The sequence below is a fragment of the Opisthocomus hoazin genome, chromosome W, assembly GCF_030867145.1.
Source record: "Opisthocomus hoazin isolate bOpiHoa1 chromosome W, bOpiHoa1.hap1, whole genome shotgun sequence".
In the NCBI taxonomy this organism is placed as follows: domain Eukaryota; kingdom Metazoa; phylum Chordata; class Aves; order Opisthocomiformes; family Opisthocomidae; genus Opisthocomus; species Opisthocomus hoazin.
In genome coordinates, this window is record NC_134453.1 from 39,479,704 (window position 1) to 39,502,381 (window position 22,678).

The 22,678-nt window shown below is 45.4% G+C and overlaps 1 protein-coding gene across 3 annotated transcripts in view; it reads right to left on the minus strand.

The window, feature by feature from the left end:
• Positions 1-22,678, minus strand: part of LOC142365547 (secretory carrier-associated membrane protein 1-like) — a 98,039-nt gene that overhangs the window by 57,784 nt on the left and 17,577 nt on the right. For all 3 annotated transcript variants that reach the window (XM_075446399.1, XM_075446400.1, XM_075446398.1), the window contains exon 2: positions 1,197-1,274. In XM_075446399.1, coding sequence (XP_075302514.1) covers positions 1,197-1,274 — 78 coding nt within the window. The remainder of the gene's footprint in view (positions 1-1,196; positions 1,275-22,678) is intronic.

Here is a 22,678-nt window from a genome sequence, read left to right on the forward strand (position 1 = left end):
GTCAAAGCTCACTTAAGTCAACCTACCCACTGAACAGTTGGAAGGGACTCATAAGGATCATCGAGTCCAACTCCCTGCTCCTCGCAGGACTACCTAAAACTTAACCATATGACTAAGAGTGTCATCCAGACATTCCTTGAACTCTTGACAGGCTTGGTGCTGTGACCACTTCCCTGGAGAGCCTGTTCCAGCAACTGACCACACTCTCAATGAAGAACCTTTTCCTAATGTCCAATCTGAACTTCCCCTGATGCAGCTTCATTCCATTTCCATGTGTCCTGTCGCTGGTCACCAGAGAGAGGAGATCAGCACCTCCCCCTCCACTGCCCCCCTTGAAGAAGTTGTAGACTGCAATGAGATCACCCCTCAGCCTTCTCTTCTCCAAGCTGAACAAGCCAAGTGACCTCAGCCGCTCCTCATAAGTCTTGCCCTTGAGACCTTTCATCATCTTGATCGCCCTCCTCTGTATGCACTCTAATAGTTTGATGTCCTTCTTATAGTGAGGCGCCCAAAACTGCACACAGTACTCAAGGTGGGGCTGCACCAGTGCAGTGTAGAGGGGACAATCACCTCCTTCAACCAGGTAGCTATGCTGTGCTTGATGCACCCCAGGACCTGGTTGGTCCTTTTGGCTGCCAGGGCACACTGTTGACTCATATTCAAGGTGCCATCAACCCAAACCCCCAGATTTCTTTCCATAGGGCAGCTCTCCAGCCTCTCATCCCCCAGTTTATATGTTTTACTGTAGAGGAACGGAACAAAAGCAGATTGTTGTAATAAACAGAAGAGAAAAATGCTGAAGTAAACAGGACTTGTGGATGTGCTGAAGGAGTTGAGTACATGATAAGGAGTTAAAAAACAGCGGTTGTGTACTGTCAGCCAGCGCATGGACAGCGCATGATCAGCAACCTTATTGGCTGACCTGGCATGTAATATGGCTACGGATTGGACAGAAGTAGAATAGAGAACCTCATGCAAATAGCTGCCTTATCGGGATAGAAAGTTCCCAGGAACTAACGTCTGGGTAAAGATGTATAAAGCACTGCTTGCAAAATAAACTTTGTCTCACTTGCACCACAAGCTGAGTCCGTGCCGTCATATGCCACATTTTACATCAGTCCCAAACTCTGAAAACAATACCCCACAAATCTTACCTAAAAATATTAACATCCTTATTAATAAATAAATGTGCTTACTGTTCTTGAATCAGAGAAAGGATTGTATTCATCTAGCCCTGGAGGAACATTTCTTGTCACTTGTGTAACAGAAGGATCCTAGAAGATAAAACAGTTCTGTAAATGTATGCATATGTATACAAGCAACAAGTCAACACATATCATTATATCATATAAAACTCTAAAAAAGTTTGCTTTTCACTAAAAAAGCCTGCAAATATCCACCTCTTTCTCTGTCCCCAAAATTATATCATTCCATCCTGAGTTTCTTAGATAACTAGATTAATACAGTCTAAAAGAAACTCCGTCTGTCATACATTTGATTTATAAGGGAAAAAAAAGCTCTCAGTAGAGAAGGGAAGAAAACCGTATCCTGCTATGTTGACCACTGGACTCCACAACTATACACCCAAAGAGCATGACAGAATAAAAGATTTTTCTGTAAATTCTTGGTTTTCCCTACCCAGAAGTACCTCCAACACCTTCAGGAACAGAAAAAGCATTCCAGAAAAATGAAGCCGAGGAAACAGTGTCCCATAATGCCAAAAGCACCTCTGGTTCAGCTTCTACCTGAACTGGTAAAATTAAGAAAAAGGTGCAATTTTTTCCAACAATGAACTCTATAGCAAAAAGACCACTTAAGGTTTAACTTGAGAAAGTAACTTCAGGAATGAAACATTTCTCTGTGCTAGAGACAGGCAGGCTTGATTCTGCAGAACAGCAGAAGTGCCCACTATCATATACCACACTAACTTAAAATGAAGAAAAATTGTACATATTTCATGTGATGCCTAGTTCCACTACGTTGTTTCTGTGGCTTAATTTAAGGTTTTTGCATCTTCAGAGCATAAGAATGGATGAAAGGAGGGTTTTCTTGAAAATTAAGAAATCCACTAATCTGATATGGTTAGCTACATTTATATTTACATAAATACAGAAAACAAGTGCACAATATTTCATATGTATATCAAACATACAAAATAGACATAAATATACTATTTACTTATTTAAAACTGTTATGTATATATACACATATTTTCTTAATTTCAACAGTCTAGTTCAACATCAGAAAACAAACTAGAGTTGATAAAGACTGGGACGAATATAAGTATTTACATTTATATACATTTACATTTATATTTCCTCTTAAAATCGCTAAATTTAAAACCTCAATATGAAATATTTGTGCAATTTAAAAAAAAAAAAAAGTGACAATCTACACTTAAATACAAAAACTATTAAGCTACTGAAAAATAAAATCTAGATTCTTAGAATCAACATTTATTACAGCATTATCTTAGTCTTGACAGCAGTAGCTTAATCTACAGGTGCAGGAATAATATTTTCTTAATGGCTGCAGTCAACTTGTTTATAGCTAGAGAAAAATATAGGGAAGAATGTCTATCAACTCTAAAATCCTGAAGGATACAGCAAATGAGAACAAGTGTTCTTTCATTAGCTATAGTCACAAATGTATTAAAATGAGGCAATTAAAACTTTGACTAGAGAAAAGTTTATGACAAGAAAAGCATTGCTTCAAAAATTCAAAAATTATATGATGCATAGTTTAATCAAATTCATGTGCATACACATATATAAAAACTACCCTTCTGTTTGCATAAAATGCTACCACTTTTGGCTAAAGCATACATTTATCTGCAAAGCAGTATTTTAATGGTGACTGAACAAGAAACAACTTTTCTCTAAATGGATATGTTACATGCAATTTAAAAATCAGCTTTCCTGCATTTGACTTATACCATAATTAATGATTTCAATAAAGGCATCCTGGTGACAGTGTTGCAGAATAAGTTTAATCAACTAACTTCTTTAAACATATTCTATTCTTTTAGCTGTATTTTTATGTTTGAATAACTGCTTAGCATGAATTAGCAGGGAAGTGTGAGCTCACTGGAATTCCAGGTCTCTTGTTGTAAGCTTATCCTGGCCTGGTTGCTTGGATACAGGAAGGCAGGCCCTGGCACCAGTGTGAACTGGGAGACAAGGAGGCTACCTACCACTGTCAGAGGAAGCTGTAACTCTTTCAGATAAGAACTTGATAACATAACAGCCTGTCTGGAGTCAGAGGAAGAATCCAATAAGGAACAAAAGGACCCCAGACCAAGAATTACCATTGGACCAAGAGGCGCGTGAACAGCGCAGGCATAGATTGTAAGGGTATAAATGCCCAGGGATTTCTTTGTTCTGGGTCCCTCACTTTAAGAGGCACCCAGTCCAGACCATTTCTTTACTGTACCTTTCAATTTATTTTTTTCAATTAAATTACTTTATAAGCACAGACGTCTGAGACTACGCTACAGGAAACCTAGGGTCAAGAATATTTCTTTAACAACAGTCTCCCCTAGACGTTTGCCATATTTTTAGTTATCATCCTAGACTTGAATGCACTGTTCCAAATAAAATCTAATCAGGTCTTGCATAAACTGATGGACGTAAATGACTGGGACAAAATATTGTGCAGATGAACAACAAAAATAAGGGAAAGTGTGTATGGGGAGAGAATATTTGTTGTAAAATTCAGCTACAAATCATTCGAAACACTGAATAAAAAGATCATAAAACTAAGGGAAGAATTAAATTTGATATCTGAATTAGGCATTATTTTACTAGACTTGTTAGTACAAGATCAAACAAAGATTAACTTCTTAAACATTAATACAAACAAAACAATTTCATAATTCACTATACAGGATGGTAGAAAATTGTATACAGCTGGAAACTTTTAACTTACTGTAGTGGGTCCACTCCAGCCAGCAGCTAAGCCCCCACCCATTTGCTCACTCACTCCCCTCCCCAGTGGGATGGGGGAGAGAATTGGAAGGGCAAAAGCAAGTAAAACTTGTGGGTGTTGAGAAAAAGACAATTGGGGAGCAGAAATAAAAGAAAAAAAAAAAACAACCCACACAAGTGATACAAAGGCAATCACTCACCACCTCCCACCAGCAGACAGATGCCCAGTCAGCCTCTGAGCAATGATTACTTTGGAACACCACCACCAATGTTATTGCCGAACATGACACTATATGGCATGGAATATCTCTTTGGTCAGTTGGGGTCAACTCTACTGGCTGTGTCCCTTCCCAACGTGTTGCCCACCCCCAGTCTACTCCTGAGGGGGAAGCAGAGTACAAAACAGAGAAGGCCTTGATGCTGTACAAGCACTGTTCGGTAACAGCTGAAACATTGGTGCCTTACCAGAACTGCTTTGGTCACAAATCTAAAACATAGCACCATAAGGGCTGCTATGAAAAAGATTTAATCCATCCTAATTAGACCCAGTACACTTATTCTAGCCTTTACACGTTAGTGTGAATTAGCAGAACATAAAATACTCTGTTCTTTGTTCATGCTTTCAGTATGGTACCCCTTCCACAAATGCTCTCATATCATTGCCTCTTCCACATATAAAAATGTTCAAGTGTAGACACATATCAAACTAGTGATAGCTAACCAGCAGCCATACAGTGAAACAGTATGCCTATATTATTAAAACTCAAATAGCACTTAGTACTTTAAGTTACTTAAAAAGCACATTTCAACACTAAAGTTCTATGTCTGAAGAGTTCACTACTAACCAAATAACTCAGCCCAACTGTGCCAGTGAAAGACAACAAATTCTAGTTATTCAAATAATTGCGTATCAGACTCATGAGGCAGCCACTGAACAGCAGCAGATTTCCAAAAAGCAGGAAAGAGTGGTCAAATTCAATAGATCATTCTATATTTAGAAATAAGATATGCAAACAATGATAAATATCTAATGAAAGACAGCCTTTTTTCTGAGTGTTTTAGAGAAGACCAGGAAAAAAAAAAAACGTTTCTTGGCTCTCTTCAGAAAGCTATTGTGACATTAACACTGACTAATAAGAATGACAGGAAACATGCTGAGCCAAACAAGCTTACTACATCAAAAGTCTTACTTTTAGAAATAAGTTGTATGCTTAAATATACACAGTGAGTACAGCAAGAAGCCCTCCATCAGAAGTCTATTCTCCTTTTGAATTAACAATTGCTATACTGCCAAATATTGTCATTGTTTGCAAAAGTAGCAGCAGTTCTGAAAAAAAAAAACCCCACAAACCAAAACCAAACAAAAAAAAAATCACAAAAACAAACTGAATGACTTGGAGGACATTCAACATCAGCTCTATATAAGAAAAGTTTCATTACCTAGTAAAAAAATATTATAGTTGTATTGAAATACACAAATTGAACCCCACCATGCCAAGTACCATTCAAATTCTGGTCTCAGGAAACCTCAATTATACAGTCTGGACTTCAGTAGAAGTTCATGGCCTGATCTCTTCCATGAGCTGGAAGACTCAAGGAGAAGTAAACCAGAGATCATAGGAAAAGAAGAGTAACTTCATAGTTGAAGATGGCAAATACTAGCCTGGATATCTGCATCTCTCCTATACTTATTCACTGAGATCTTCTGCAATGCTAGAACTAGCCTCAGCATGGAAAGAAACAAGATCTTCATAGTCTGGATGTCCAGGTGTAGGCTGCTGGACTTTGAATTGTTCTGAACACATACAGTGCAGTGAACAACTGATGCCAACAGGAGCTGCACTTCATTTTTAAAAATGGTACTTACAATATTTCTGAAAAGATTAGACGTGACATCCCAAGGAACACACAGAATTACTGTGAATCGTTTACCTTACACTCATTGCATCTCACTTCAAAAATGGAGAAAGCATCAACTCATCTAGATGCAGTGAGAATAACCACAAAGCACTCGTACTTATTGCTGAAGAATAATAAAACATTGAACTCAGAAGTTAATCAGGGTGTAATGAAAATGAACAACAAATGTTGTGCAGGACCACATACTCAAAGAAAAAGTGACATTTAAATGAATGCTATCAAATATGTATGTTGCATGACGTGTGTATCCTAGTGGTTAAAGTGAAAACTATAATATTCTATAGGAAAAAGTAAATCTAGGCTGGCATAACTTATTTTTCCATATTGGATATTCCACCTAGATAATAAAGTTAAAATGCATTATTTTTTAGTTATTTTTGTTTGTTAATATCAAGAAACAGAAAAAATCCACAAAGACTATTTCCAATAGGTGATAATATACAGACACCACCACAAAGTAGCAGCATGGCTGGAACTACCAAATATCCAGAGACTTCAACCTGCTGCCCTTGCACTAACTCCTTGCCACAACCTGACTGTCTTCAGCCATCCTGCCAGTCCCAGTCCCTGCTCCTTAGAGAGCTGATCCCAGTAATTCTCATCTTGCTCGCTCAACTCCTTGTTCCCTTTTTCCAGTTTGCACTTCCTTCTCTAGCCTTATCTCACCCAAGCTCCTGCCAGTACAGCACCTTGAGTTTCTGGACTTTTTATTTAACTATTAGTCATACCAGTGAGGGAACAGAATTTAAGAATAGGTCATTTTTCATACCCAGATACTGTAGCTATTGGTGCATTGAAATCACACATAGTCATTTCGGATGACATTTTAAAGATCTGAATTAGTTCAGGAGACTGGAGTTTTAAGAAATTAGCACAACCTAATTAACTGTTTTCTATCTAATCTTTCATTTTATCTGCTTCTTGTAATCTCTCCCCCACAACACCAATCTCAAAAATAAAAATTAGAATCACACACTTTGAATCACTAGGACTCGGGTACAAGAAGCACCCCAGTATTTACATCAATAAAGGAAAAGTCAGTCAGAAAAAAAGCCAAAACAAACAAAACAAAAACCAGAAGAACACAACACATCTATATCTCACATTGGCAAGAGCACCTACAGAACTATTGAAAACATCTCCTGTGCTAGTGTACTGGGCTTGTGTGACATGGTTTTGGTAGCCAGGGGGGCTACAGCGGTGGCTTCTCTGATGCCAGAAGCTTCCCCCCTGTCTGACGGAGCCAGTGCCAGCTGGCTCTAAGACAGACCCACCACTGGCCAAGGCCAAGCCAATCAGCAACAGTGGTGACACCTCTGTGATAACATATTTAAGAAGGATGGGGGGGGAATATGCTGTGCAACAGTAAGAATATGTGAGAGAAACAACTCTGCAGACACCAAAGTCAGTGAAGGAGGAGGGGGAGGAGGTGCTCCAGGCATTGGAGCAGAGATTCCCCTGCAGCCCCTGGTGAAGACCATGGTGAAGCAGATTGTTCCCCTGCAGCCCATGGAGGTCCACGGTGGAGCAGATATTCACATACAGCCTGTGGAGGTACCCACACCAGAGCAGGTGGATGCACCTGAAGGAGGCTGTGATCCTGTGGAGAGAGAAGCCCACGTTGCAGCAGGTTTGCTGGCAGGACTTCTGACCCCGCAGGGGATCTACACTGAAGCGGTCCATTCCCAAAGGACTGCACCCCATGGAAAGGGCCCACGCTGGAGCAGTTCGTGAAGAACTGTAGCCTGTGGGAAGGACTCACATTGGAGAAGTTTGTGGAGAACTGTCTCCTGTGGAGGGACCCCACGCTGGAGCAGATGTTCACATCACTCATATATAAAATTAACTGAATACCCAGTTAACACAGACGGTGTACAAACTCAACTAATTACAAGTGAGAATGTTTAAAATGGAGCAGAATAATCCATTCTATGCAATTTTTACAGCTTTTAAAAAAATCAAGTTAAAGGGAAGAGAGACCTCTGTTGTCTAGGAGACCAAAATTAGTCATCAGCTACCAGGTTTAATTAATACAAAACAGACTAGCAAATTAAAGACTGAAGAATTAGATACATCTGTAATGATTCTATGTATTACTGTTCACCGGGAATGGGTCCAGCATTGTTCCACCATGCGTAAGATGCTTTGATAGCATACATAATCCAAAAATATGTATCTTCCCTCCAAACTGTCCTTCAGGTTGTTAAAAATTTTTCACTTTTGAGGTACACACATTCTTCTACCAAAAAGGCCAAAGCATACAAACACAAATAATTTAACATGAAAGAGAAAAAGAAGAGGCTAAAAATATAACAATGAAAACATGTGCTTGCCTTTTTTTTTCCTAAATGGAACTACATAAGTGACATCAGTGATGTTAAGAAACAGTGCTCTGCACAGAATGTTTCATTTAGTTTAGTATGGCTTACTTCCAAGGACTAGCAAGGAAGTAAAAGAAACATCTTATTGCAGAGGTCAAGAAACAGGGTTTATAAGCACTGATTTGGATAGGGATTATAATGGGTTTACAACACATCAGCAATTGAAAACAAGAATTTCAAATATAAATTGCATAACCTAAGTAGACCAAAAAAAATTCAGGAAGCAAGAACAGGGAAAAATGCATAAGATACTTTTATGAGGAAAAGAACGGGGGAACAAAGGTAACTAATAAGAAAATGGGATATAGTACATTTTAACACTGGATGGCAAGGGCAAGCACCAAGACAACTAAATATCCTCCAAGACTTGGAACATGTTACCAGGAGTATGTTGTACATCAAAAGAATATGGAATGCTGCATTTAGAAGTGACAGCATTATTTTTTCTATTTCTTTTGTAATTTACATGGGAATCATAGGACAGCACCAATTAAATATCCGAGTAAACTGACAGAAGTATACCTGGCTAGTCTTAGGAAAAAAAGACTAAGGAGAAACAACACACTATGAACAAAAAAAATGGATTTTAAAAGAAGAGGATTAATTATTTTGAGTGGATGAAGTCAGAAACAGAAAACATGGAAGACAACTTATCATTTATGTAGCTCCTTAAGTACAGCTGAAGAAAGAATAAGCTTCCGTAGGCGACTGTAGAAATTTTTGACCTTAGTTTAAGTTCAAGGGATAAGAATGATCTCTTAATGACTGGAGTAGTTTCAATCCAAGTTGATAAAACAGTTCTCATCACAAAAACTGTTAGAAGATGAAGTCCCTGTATAAAAAAATTATTACTAATAATTCATTACATCAGTCATCAGTCACTGACTACCCTTCAGCTCTGTCACCATACAGTTCTTGTCTTTTACCCCCACAAATGACTCTATCCTACCTAACTGCTTTATCAGTGGCTGATGCCAACCAGCCTTGACTCTGCCAGCTTCTTCGGCATTTACCATTCCATGACCAACTTTCACCTAGCTATGCATTTTCCCTGTTGCTTTTTGAGCTTAGAAGGAAGTTCCCAGAGAGCAAGAGAGGTACAGCTCCAATCTTATCCTCCAAACTACTCAACATGCTCAGCAAAGATACTATACCTTCAAAAAACCTGAATGTATACAGATTAGAAGCAGAAGCCAGAGGTCTACCAGGACTTAATCTAGACTGGTGAATCCACCCTGGGGAAATCATGAGATTAGATCCACAAATCTGGATCTGATGACGGTTCTTCATGCTTTATTTACATCATCCCAGGCCCAAGAAGGAGTAAAGTTTCAGAAACTTCACAATCAGCAACGTAATTGAAAATTCATGTTTCACTATCCTAATAGTACATTAGCAGTATAAACAGTTTACATTTAACAGTATAAAGGAAGCCTTAATGTCTTGCACCTACAATAGTATATTTTAACCTATGATTAAAACCCACTTACTACAGGAAAGAACTGTCCTCAAAGGTTACACGCGTAACAACCAGAGGAATTAATGACTTAAAGGCAAAATAAAGACTATTTCTGTACTTCTAATAAGATAATCTGAATAACCACTAGAACAGTTCTTTCACAATTTCAAGTTTAACATCTCATTCACAGATCAGCCATTTCCCACTCCCCTCGCAGAATGATATTCAAAATATATCCACCCTAGCACTGCCAGGACACAATTATTAAATAGGATAGAGCAGAAGTAGGTAACTGGGGTTTCTTATATTTGGCTTTCAAGCACTGTCCATTCTAGGCCACTTGATCTGACAGCTGCAGAGCTATAAAGGGTTCTGAGCTACTGAGGAAGAGTTGTGGGTTTGCACGGCAAGGTTTTGGTAGCTGGGGGGGGCTATTAGGGGTGGCTTCTGTGAGAAGCTGCTAGACGCTTCCCCCATGTCTGACAGAGCCAATGCCAGCTGGCTCTAAGATGGACCCACCACTGGCCAAGGCCAAGCCAATCAGCGACAGTGGTAGGGCCTCTGTGATAAGATATTTAAGAAGGGGGAAAAACTGCTGCTGAACAGCAGCCTGAGAGAGGAGTGAGACTATGTGAGAGAAACAACTCTGCAGCCACCAAGGTCAGTGAAGAAGGAGGGGGAGGAGGTGCTCCAGGCACCAGGGTACAGATTCCCCTGCAGCCCGTGATGAAGTCCATGGTGAGGCAGACTGTCCCCCTGCAGTCCATGGAGGTCCACAGTGGAGCAGATATCCACCTGCAGCCCATGGAAGACCCCACGCTGGAGCAGATGTATGCCTGAAGGAGGCTGTGACCCCGTGGGGAGCCCGTGCTGGAGCAGGCTCCTGCCAGGACCTGTGGACCCGTGGAGAGAGGAGCCCATGCTGGAGCAGGTTTGCTTGCAGGACTTGTGACCCCGTGGGGGACCCACACTGGAGCAGCCTGTTCCTGAAGGAGGGACCCACAGTGGGACGGACAGTATGTGAAGAACTGCAGCCCGTAGGAAGGACTCACATTGGAGGAGTTTGTGGAGAACTGTCTCCTGTGAGAGGGACCTCATGCTGGAGCAGGGGAAGAGTGTGAGGAGTCTTCCCCCTGAGGAGGAAGGAGCAGCAGAAACAACATGTGATGAACTGACCGCATCCCCCATTCCCCAGTCCCCCTGCGCCGCTCGGGGGGAGGAGGTAAAAAATTGGGAGTGAAGTTAAGCCTGGGAAGAAGAGAGGGGTGGGGGGAAGGTTTTTCAAGATTGGTGATAAATTAAACTTTTTTGTTTCTCTCCAAGTTCAATCTGTTTTGTCCATGGCGGTAATTGGTGAGTGATCTCTCCCTGCCCTTATCTCAACCCACAAGCCTTTCATCATATTTCCTCTCCCCTGTCCAGTTGAGGAGGAGGAGTGATAGAGCGGCTTTGGTGGGCACCTGGCATTTATCCAGGTTAAACCATAACAATTCCCCACCTCTGAAAATAAGAACTTCTTCATAAGCTCACAAGGCAAAATTTGTACTAAAGCCCACACCAGTCCCATCTTGCAATGGACCACAGGATGCCTAACAAAGCATCATCTCTCTCATTACTATTCACAAAACTCTCCCCTTCCTCAGCTTTGAAAGGTGTGTTATTTTCCTCTTTGTAATGTAAAAGTCTCAACACATACTGCAATATTAATGCAATACGTGCTAACACTTTATTGAAAATCGAGGGGGAGGGATGTAGCTATAACCAATAATGAATATGTATTAAAACCCTTCACAGTTTTAATAGAGTACAGTGCAATTACAGCACTGATGAAGCATTATCCTGGGTTCAGCTGAGATAGGTTAATTTTCACATGAAGCCACTAGGGGACACAGCCAGGACCGATAGGGTTAATTTTCACAAGAAGCCAGGAGAGGACACAGCTGGGCCAGCTGACCCAAACTGGCCAAACAAAATGGGGTATTCAATACCATGTGACATCATGTTTGGTTCTGAGTGGGGGAGCTGGCCAGGGGAAAGTTAATCTCAGCTTGGGAGCACGGAGGGCATAGGATGGTGAGAGTTGCTCTGTGCATTCTGCTGTTTGTTTTGTATATTCTTCTTATCAGTATTATTGTTGTTACTGTTCTCTTCCTTTGCTGTTCTGTTAAACTGCCCTTAACCTGACCCACAAGTTTTGCCTTATTCTTCCCATTCTCCTCCCCACCCCACCGGGGGGAGGGGCAATAGAGCGACCGCGTGGTCCTTTGTGATGTTTATCACCTCTGAGAAAAGGATCAGGATTACGATTTTGCTGTACTATGTAATATCGATTTATGATATGATAACATCACTGGACATGAGGTTAGGCTTATATTTGTATGCAGCATTTTGGTCATTTCCATACCTGGGACGCCATCTCTCAGAATTTATGAATAATTGAACCCACTCTATGGGGAAGACCAGAGGGGATACTTTCCCCCCCTCTTTTACCCCTCCTCTCTCCTTCAGGCTAGTCATAACAGCTTTTGAGAATTTTGAATATCCTTGGGATGTTCAAACCAGCATGCTCCTATTGGTATATCTCCTGAATGGGTTTCAGGTCTTGTTTAGGGTTAAACAACTAGTTAAAAACATCGCACAGAGATCTGCCCCAAGGCTGGATAGCTATGAGTGGTGGGGTGTGTGGGATAGCATGGACAAATGCACCCCTGGTGTTTTGGAACTTCACCCCTGAACAAGTGCGCAATCCTGACAAACTAGTAGAACAGTTGGAAGAAGTATGCTGCCACCCTGGGAATTGCTGAGACAAACAAATCACTGCAATGTGCTAGGGTCTGGCCCATGCCTACCGAGTCCTGTTCAACACTATTCAGTGCTCTCAAGGGGAAAGGGGGGAAAACAAAGCGACAGGCTCTGCAGCCACTCCGGTCACGGAGGCTGCACAATTTTCCCCAACAGGCACCATGGCTGCCGCTGCCCCAGTCACCCCGGTGGCGATTCAAACCCCAGCGACAGGCACTGTGGTTAAACCTCAAAACCAACTCATGCCTGTATCAGTTGCCCCTATACAGAAAAAGAAATACACAAACAAATCAGTTCAATCAGTAAAGGACGATGATGAACCAGGGCCATCATGAGAGCAGGAGGAGGAGGCAGAGCCAGAGACAGTCACCGGATCCCTATCCCTGAGTGAGCTGCGAGAGAAGTTGTTGAGGAAGACAGCAGTGGCAATGGTTAGTTCTGCGGCTAGGCGGTTAACTGAGGTGGACAATGGGGTTCCAGTGAGTGCCCTGACCCTTCTTCTCCTGGAGCAAAGTTAAGTCCCTGCATAAGATGTGCGCAGGTTGAGGATCTGATACGTCAGGTGGCTGAGTTGCAGGAAACAGTTAAAAGGCTATGCACTATTAGAGGAGCTGAGATGGAGATAAAGAAGTGGTTTCAGAACCATGCTCCTGTGGTGGGCACCACTGAGAATGAGGCACCTTGGACCCTGGTGACCCACAAAAGCAGGACTCTGCTCCAGCCTCCACCCTCCAGCATCACTGCCAAAACCAGATATGAAGCTTTAACAACTATAGACACCCACGAACAATGTCTACAAGAGAAAACTGTACCAGAAGCACATAGCAGATACCGTACAAAGAAATGACAAGTGCTTGTGGTGAGTGAGTCCCTGTTAAGGGGCACTGAGGCGTCTATCTGCCAAGCTGACAGGGAGTCACAAGAGGTATGCTGCCTTCTGGGAGCTAAGGTCCAAGATGTCGCCTAGAGGGTGCCACAACTTGTAGAGGACTGACTACTATCCACTGTTACTCTTTCACGTGGGCACAAATGACACCACAAGCGGGAACCTGGGCAGAATTAAGGAAGACTCAAAGCCCTGGGGGGACAAGCAAAAAGCATTGGTGCCCAAGTTATCTTTTCATCCATTTTACCAGTTGGAGGGAAGGAGGCACCCAGAAATAGACACATAATACATATCAACTCCTGGCTTCGTGGCTGGTGCCATCATGAGGGTTTTGGCTTTTATGACAACAGGACATTCTTCAATGATTATAGCCTGTTAGGGAGGGATGAGATCCACCTGTCTAGAAAAGGCAAGGCGACCTTTGACAGCAGGCAGGCCAACCTGCTGTGGAGGGCTTGAAAATGAAGGACTCCGGGGGCAGGGTGCAAAGTCACAACGCGCGAGTCCTCTCATCCGGCTGGGTAATAAGTGTGGCAAACCAGAGCAGTGACAAATGTTCCTTAGCTGCCTCCCAAATTGAGAACCAGAAGGCCAATCACCTTAAGGGTACATACGGCTACGGCAGATCCTCCTGCACCCCTCCAGGGAAACCTGCATGCTCGATTACCTCTCTGAAATGCCTCTACACCAGTGTACAAAGTATGGGGAATAAACAGGCAGAACTAGAGATCTGTGTGCGGTCACAGGGCCATGATCTCATTGCAATTTCAGAGACAGCCCTGCTGAGAGGGACTTGGGGGTACTGATAGACGAAAGGCTGGACATGAGCCGGCAATGTGCGCTGGCAGCCCAGAGCGCCAACCGTGTCCTGGGCTGCATCAAGAGAAGCATGACCAGCAGGTCGAGAGAGGTGATTCTGCCCCTCTACTCCGCTCTGGTGAGGCCTCACCTGGAGTAGTGCGTTCAGCTCTAGAGCCCTCAGCACAAGAAGGACCTGTTGGAGTGGGTCCAAAGGAGGGCTACAAAAATGGTCCGAGGGCTGGAGCACCTCTCCTATGAGGACAGGCTGAGAGAGTTGGGCTTGTTGAGCCTGGAGAAGAGAAGGCTGCGGGGAGACCTTATTGCAGCCTTTCAGTACTTAAAGGGAGCCTATAGGAAAGATGGGGACAATCTTTTTAGTAGAGACAACAGTGACAGGACGAGGGGTAATGGTTTTAAACTAAAACAGGGTAGATTTAGGCTAGATATAAGGAAGAAATTCTTTACAATGAGGGTGGTGAAACACTGGAACGGGTTGCCCAGAGAGGTAGTGGAGGCCCCATCCCTGGAAACATTCAAGACCAGGTTGGACAGGGCTCTGAGCAACCTCATCTAGTTAGTGGTGTCCCTGCTCGCTGCAGGGGAGGTGGACTAGATGACCTCTAGGGGTCCCTTCCGACCCAAAACTTTCTATGATTCTATGACATGGTGAGACAGCTCGCATGACTGGAATGCTGCCATAGATGGCTATGTACTTTTCAGGAAAGACAGGCCAGCAAGGCGAGGTGGTGAAGTTGCTCTGTATGTGAGGGAGCAACTGGAATGTATCGAGCTCTGCCTGAGGGCAGATGAAAAATGAGTCGAGAGCTTATGGGTAAGAATTAAGGGAGAGGCTCATATGGGTGACACTGTTGTGGGTGTTTACTACAGGCCACCTGACCAGGAAAAAGAAGCTGATGAGGCCTTCTACAGACAGCTGAAAGTAGCCTCATGATCACAGGCCCTGGTTCTCATGGGGGACTTCAACCACCCTGACATCTGCTGAGAAGATCTTATGGTTTGGCTGCGGCTGGCAATAAAAGTGCCATGCGGCCGCCCCTCCCCCCAACGGGGTGCAGAGGAGAATGGAAAGAAACAGGCAGAAACTGGTGGGTCGGGATAAGGGCAGTTTAACAGAACAGCAAACTAAGGGAACAATAACAACAAGGATACAGATAAGGAGAAAACACAACACAAACTGCACAACCCAGAGAGTCGCTCCCGCCGCTGTGCAATCCCGAGCCGTGAGTGAGTTCCCGCCGCCCCTCCACTCCCCCCCACCGGAATCCACCGTGAGAGGCACATGGTATGGAATACCCTGCTCTGTTTGGCCAGGTGGGGTCAGCCCGCCTGGCTGTGCCCCTTCCTGGAGTCCAGTGAAAATTAACCCTGTCCTGGCCGAACCCAGGACATTATCCACCCCTTATTCCATACCATCTACGTCATGCCCAGGTCCCCCATTGTCCAGTTGATCACCACCACTTCTCCTGTCTCCAGATATCATTCCCTCAGTCTATGGATCATCACTCTAAAGTGTCCGTTGAGTTCATTTAATCCATGACTTTGGGCTCCATCTGTCGTAATGGTCTTCTGTGGCAGGAGAGGTGATGTGTGGTGATGGGCGGTCACTTGCTGCATCTGCAGCTCACGGCTGATGTATCTGGTGCGGCCCGTGCCCACAGTCTGCAGGAGATGTTGATCTTGATGAAGTTGCTGGGTGCCAGTTGTTGAAAACCAGGTCCAGTTCCATCATCGCTGTGCTCTGCTAGGTTTTCATCAAAAAGTCCATCCTTCTTTAATCTGGACGATTCTTACCATAATATTACTGGTATAACATATAACAATTATAACAGTGATAACAGACAGTGACAGGGTTATTTAACAATTAACTTTATACAATTTATTTATGGACTATTCTCACCCAAAATCAAATCCCCATGAGGTACACATCGGACTTCCCCATCCTTCCGCATTACCCACCAGGTACACCCAGGTCCTTGAGCAAAAGCAATCCTGTGGACGGGTTTACATTTGCCCGAGGCAGGACTAACCCAAACCATCTTCCCTAACATGTTCCGCATGTGCACTACGGGGACTTTATCCCCTTCTACGGGGCACTGAGGTTTTGACTGGGCAGGACCAGCCTGGTTGGTGGACCCTCTGGTGTTAACCAACCAGGTGGCCTTTACTAAATGAGTATCCCAATTTTTACAAGTCCCACCCCCCATTGCTCTCAAAGTGGTTTTTAGCAGCCCATTGTACCACTCGATCTTTCCAGAGGCTGGTGCATGGTAGGGGATGTGATACACCCACTCAATACCATGTTCTTTGGCCCAGGTGTCTACGACGCTGTTGCGAAAGTGAGTCCCGTTGTCCGACTCAATTCTTTCGGGGGTGCCATGTCGCCACAGGACTTGTTTTTCAAGGCCCATGATGGTATTCTGGGCGGTGGCATGCAGCACAGGGTAGGTTTCCAGCCATCCGGTGGTGGCCTCCACCATTGTGAGCACATAGCGCTTGCCTTGGCGGGTTTGTGGCAGTGTGATGTAGTCAATCTGCCAAGCCTCCCCATATTTATATTTCAGCCATCGTCCTCCATACCACTGAGGCTTTACCCGCTTGGCTTGCTTGATTGCAGCGCATGCTTCACATTCATGGATAACCTGTGCGATGGTGTCCATGGTCAAGTCCACCCCTCGGTCATGAGCCCATCTGTATGTCGCATCTCTTCCTTGGTGGCCCGAGGTGTCATGGGCCCACCGAGCTATAAAGAGTTCACCCTCATGTTGCCAGTCCAGATCCACCTGAGCCACTTCAATCTTGGTAGCCTGATCCACCTGGTGGTTGTTTTGATGTTCCTCAGTGGCCCGACTCTTAGGGACGTGGACATCCACGTTATGCACTTTTACAACCAACTGCTCCAGCCGGGCAGCAATATCTTGCCACAATGGGGCAGCCCAGATAGGTTTGCCTCTGCGCTGCCAGTTGTTCTTCTTCCATTGCTGCAGCCACCCCCACAAGGCATTGGCCACCATCCAGGAGTCGGTGTCGAGATAGAGCACTGGCCACTTCTCTCGACTGGCAATGTCTAAAGCCAGCTGGATGGCTCTCACCTCTGCAAACTGGCTCGACTCACCTTCTCCCTCGGCAGTTTCCGCGACTTCTCATGTAGCGCTACATACAGCAGCCTTCCACCTCTGCTGCTTCCCCACAATGCGACAGGACCCATCCGTGAATAGGGCATACTGTTTCTTCTCTTCTGGCAGCTGGTTATACAGTGGGGCCTCTTCAGCACGTGTCACCTCCTCCTCTGGCGATACTCCAAAATCTTTGCCTTCTGGCCAGTCCATGATTACCTCCAAAATTCCTGGGCGACTGGGGTTTCCCATTCGGGCGCGCTGGGTGATCAGCGCGACCCACTTACTCCACGTAGCATCGGTGGCATGATGCGTAGAGGGGACCCTCTCTTTGAACATCCAGCCCAGGACCAGCAATCGTGGTGCTAGGAGGAGCTGTGCTTCAGTGCCGACCACTTCTGAAGCAGCTCGAACGCCTTCATATGATGCCAGAATCACTTTTTCAGTGGGAGTACAGCGGGCCTCAGATCCTTTGTATCCCCAGCTCCAAAACCCCAGGGGTCGACCTCGAGTCTCCCCTGGTGCTTTCTGCCAGAGACTCCAGGTTGGGCCATTCTCCCCAGCTGCGGTATAGAGCACGTTTTTAACATCTTGCCCTGACCGGACTGGCCCAAGGACTACTGCATGAGCTATCTCCCGTTTACTTTGTTCAAATGCCTGTTGTTGCTCAGGGCCCCATTCAAAATCATTCTTCTTCCGGGTCACGTGGTACAGAGGGCTTACAATCTGGCTGTAATTTGGGATGTGCATCCTCCAAAAACCCACAACACCTAAGAAGGCCTGTGCTTCCTTTTTGCTGGTTGGTGGAGACATAGCTGCTATTTTGTTGATGACATCCATTGGGATTTGACGGCGCCCATCCTGCCATTTTATTCCCAAAAACTGGATCTCTTGCGCAGGTCCCTTGACTTTACTTCGCTTAATGGCGAAACCAGCTTTCAGAAGGATCTGAACTATTTTCTCCCCTTTCTCAAAAACTTCCTCCGCTGTGTCACCCCATACAATGATGTCATCGATGTACTGCAGATGTTCTGGAGCTTCACCCTTTTCCAGTGCAGTCTGGATTAGTCCATGGCAAATGGTGGGACTGTGCTTCCACCCCTGGGGCAGTCGATTCCAGGTGTACTGGATGCCCCTCCAGGTGAAAGCAAACTGTGGCCTGCACTCTGCTGCCAAAGGGATGGAGAAGAATGCATTAGCAATGTCAATTGTAGCATACTACTTGGCTGCCTTTGACTCCAGCTGATATTGAAGTTCTAACATGTCCGGCACGGCAGCACTCAGCGGTGGTGTGACTTCATTCAGGCCACGGTAGTCTATTGTCAGTCTCCACTCTCCAGTAGATTTTCTCACTGGCCATATGGGACTATTAAAGGGTGAGTGAGTTTTGGTGATCACTCCTTGACTCTCCAGCTGGCGGATCAGCTGATGAATGGGAATAAGGGAGTCTTGGTTGGTACGATATTGTCGCCGGTGCACCGTTGTGGTTGCGATTTGCACCTGTTGTTCTTCAACCCTCAGCAACCCCACAACGGAAGGATCCTCTGAGAGACCAGGCAAAATGGACAGCTGTTTAATTTCTTCCGTCTCCACAGCAGCTATGCCAAAAGCCCACCGATACCCCTTTGGGTCCTTGAAATACCCTCTCCTAAGATAGTCTATACCAAGGATGCACGGAGCCTCGGGGCCAGTTACAATGGGGTGCTTCTGCCACTCCTGCCCAGTGAGGCTCACTTCAGCCTCCAATACACTCAGCTCTTGGGACCCCCCGGTCACTCCCAAAATGCAAATGGACTCTGACCCTTGGAAATCTGATGGCATTAAAGTACACTGTGCACCAGTGTCCACTAGAGCTTTATACTCTTGTGGATCTGACGTGCCAGGCCACCGAATGCACACCATCCAATAAACCCAACTGTCCCTTTCTTCCACCTGGCTGGAGGCAGGGCCCCTCTAATCCTGGTCAGAGAATTTGCTGCTCACCTGCTGTAAGAATGACTTGGAGGTCCCCTCCAGAGGATCGGAATCAAGATCAAACTGCCTACCTGGTCTGGAGAGCTGGCTGCTGGAAACTGGAGCGGCATTTCTCCTAGAAGAATCCCCTTTGGTGATTGTTTTACCTCACAACTCACGCACTCGTGCCTCTAGACTTGAGGTGGGTTTTCCATCCCACTTCCTCATGTACTCTCCGTAGTCACGCAGGTAAAACCACAGGGTGCCCCGTGGTGTGTAGCCTCTGTATCCTCTCTCCTGAGCAGAGGAACGCTTGCCCCTAATAGCTGAGATGCTGGCCCGTACAGGTGGGAAGTAGGACCTATTCTGTTCAAGTCACTGGACCTTCTGGGACAATTTCTCCACAGCTGAGACAAGGGAGGAAGAGAGACTTTCTTCATATGGCTGGAGTCTGACAGCCACCTCATCCACTGTTAGTGCCTCCTCACCTTTCCAGTCTACTGCTGCCAGTGAGTTGGCATATGAGGATGGTGCGCTCCATACAAACTTCCTCCACATGGATCGTGTGCACCGGACTTCATCTGGGTCTGTGGGTACCTGCTCATCGTCTGGGTCATAGTAAACCAGCTCCCGCACTGCTAATTCCCTTAAGTACTGAACACCCTTTTCCATATTGGTATCCTTCCGCTTTTCCCCACAGATTGGGTTCGATTATTAACAAATTATAAGACATAGGATCCGAGGAATGGAAATGACTGCAGTGCCGCATGCAAATACAAGCCTAATTTCATGCACAGTGATGTTATCATGTCATAAGTGGATATCATACAGTACAGAAAAATCGTCATCCTGATCCTTTTCCCCGAGGTAATGAACAGCACAGCAGTGAATACATACTGCAAGTAAGGATTCAAATACCAGAGCCATTTGATCAAAGTCAGAAACATTTTTACCGACGACTGTTTAACTAACACAGAAAAGACGTACAACAAAATTTAACAAAATCTAAGAAAGCTGTTTTAACACACACTGCTCAGCCCTGCCGTTATCCCCGCCCCACGCTTGGGCACCAAATTTAATGTTATGGTTTGGCTGCGGCTGGCAACAAAAGCGCCATGCAGCCGCCCCTCCCCCCGCCAGGGTTCGGAGGAGAATGGAAAGAAACAGGCAGAAACTGGTGGGTCGGGATAAGGGCAATTTAACAGAACAGCAAACAAAGGGAACAGGAAAAACAACAATACAGATAAGGAGAATACACAACACACACCGCACAACCCAGAGAGCCGGTCCCGCAGCTGTGTACTCCAGAGCTGCGAGTGAGTTCCCGCCCCTCCGCACCCCACCACAGGAACCCATCCTCCCACCCTTAATATACTTATAAGCATTTATAAGGTCCCCTCTCAGCCTTCTCTTCTTCAGGCTGAACAAGCCCAGCTCCCTCAGCCTCTCCTCATAGGAGAGATGCTCCAGCCCCCTCATCATCTTCATGGCCCTCCTCTGGACTCTCTCCAGTAGCTCCTCATCTTTCTTGAACTGGGGAGCCCAGAACTGGACACAGTACTCCAGGTGGGGCCTCACTAGGGCAGAGTAGAGGGGCAGGAGAACCTCCCTCGTCCTGCTGGCCACACTCCTAATGCACCCCAGGATCCCATTAGCTTTCTTGGCAGCCAGGGCACACTGCTGGCTCATGGTCAACTTGTCATCCACCAGCACTCCCAGGTCCCTCTCCGCAGAGCTGCACTCCAGCAGGTCCGCCCCAAGCCTGGACTGGTGCATGGGGTTGTTCCTCCCAAGGTGCAGGACCCTGCACTTGCCCTTGTTGAACCTCATCAGGTTCCTCTCTGCCCAACTTTCCAGCCTGTCCAGGTCACACTGAATGGCAGCACAGCCTTCTGGTGTATCTACCACTCCTCCCAGTTTGGTGTCATCAGCAGACGTGCTGAGGGTACATTCTAACTCTTTATCCAGATCACTGATGAAGAAGTTAAATAATAACAATTAATAATGGACTGGATAGGTGAAGAGGCCCCAACAGTGGATGAAGTGGCTGGATAACTCTGGCAATACAAAAAAATACTCTCTTCGTCCCTTGTATTGGCTATGGAGAAACTGTCCTGGGAGGCAGAGTAAATGAAAGAGAATATGTCCTACTCCCCACCTGTAGGGACCATTATCCCACCTATTAGGAGTAAGCATTCCTGTCCTGGGTTCGGACAGGATCGGGTTAATTTTCACAAGAAGCCAGGAGGGGACATAGCCATGCCGGCTGACCCAAACTGAAAATACTTTGGCTTTTATTAACAACGGGATGGCCTAAACAGCACCAGGATTGCTGGCATCAGACAGGATTCATCTTTCTCAACGGAAAAGAGGGTCTTTGCTCAAGAGCCTGTGGAGCTCATTGGCAGGGCTTTAAACGAGATGTGAATGGGGAGGGGAAATATATCAGACTTGCCTGTGACAAACTGTGGGGGGATACACAAGGGTTGGAGGGACGGGGTGCTAGTACGGGCCCTCAGCCAGTTGCCAGAAACGTACTGGGGACACTGCAGCACAGGAGCCTACTGACGAAGCCTTCTTCCTTCAGGTACAGGAGGGTTCGCACTCTCAGCGTCTCGTCCTATTGGGGGACTTCAACCACCCCGACATCTGCTGGAAAAGTAGCATTGCGAGCTGTAGGTGATCCAGGAGATTCCTACAATGCACTGAGGATAACTTTTTAAGCCAGGTAACAGACAGCCCTACCCAAGGGGATGCAATACTGGACCTGATGGTCACCAACGCAAGTGAATTCATTAGTGATGTCAAGACTGGAGACAGCCTGGGCTGCAGTGATCACACATTGGTTGAGTTCACAGTCTTGAGGGATATGGGAAAGGTGAGGAGTATAGTCAGGACCCTAAATTTTAGGAAAGCCAACTTCCAGCTCTTCAAGGAGTCAGTCAGTAGGACCCCCTGGGAAACGGTCCTCAGGGAAGGAACAAGGGAGCAGAACAGAGCTGGCAGATCTTTAAGGATGTTTTTCCATCCTTAAAGTGCAACAGCTCTCAGTCCCCAGGTGTAAGACATCAGGCAAGGAAGGGAAGAGACCAGCATGGCTGAGTCAAGACATACTGGTCAAACCAAAGACCAAGAGGGAACTGCACAGGCAGTGGAAGCAGGGACTGGCTTCCTGGGAAGAGTATAGGGATGCTGCCCAGTTGTGTAGGGATGAGGTCAGGAAGGCCAAGGCACAGCTGGAGCTGAACTTGGCAAGGGATGCAAAGAATAACAAGGGCTTCTACAGGTATGTCAGCCAGAAAAGGAAGGTCAAAGAGAGGGAACTCCCTCGATGAACAAGAATGGCGACCTAGTATCAACAGATGAGGAGAAGGCTGAGGTACTCCACAACTTTTTTGCCTCAGTCTTCACTGGCA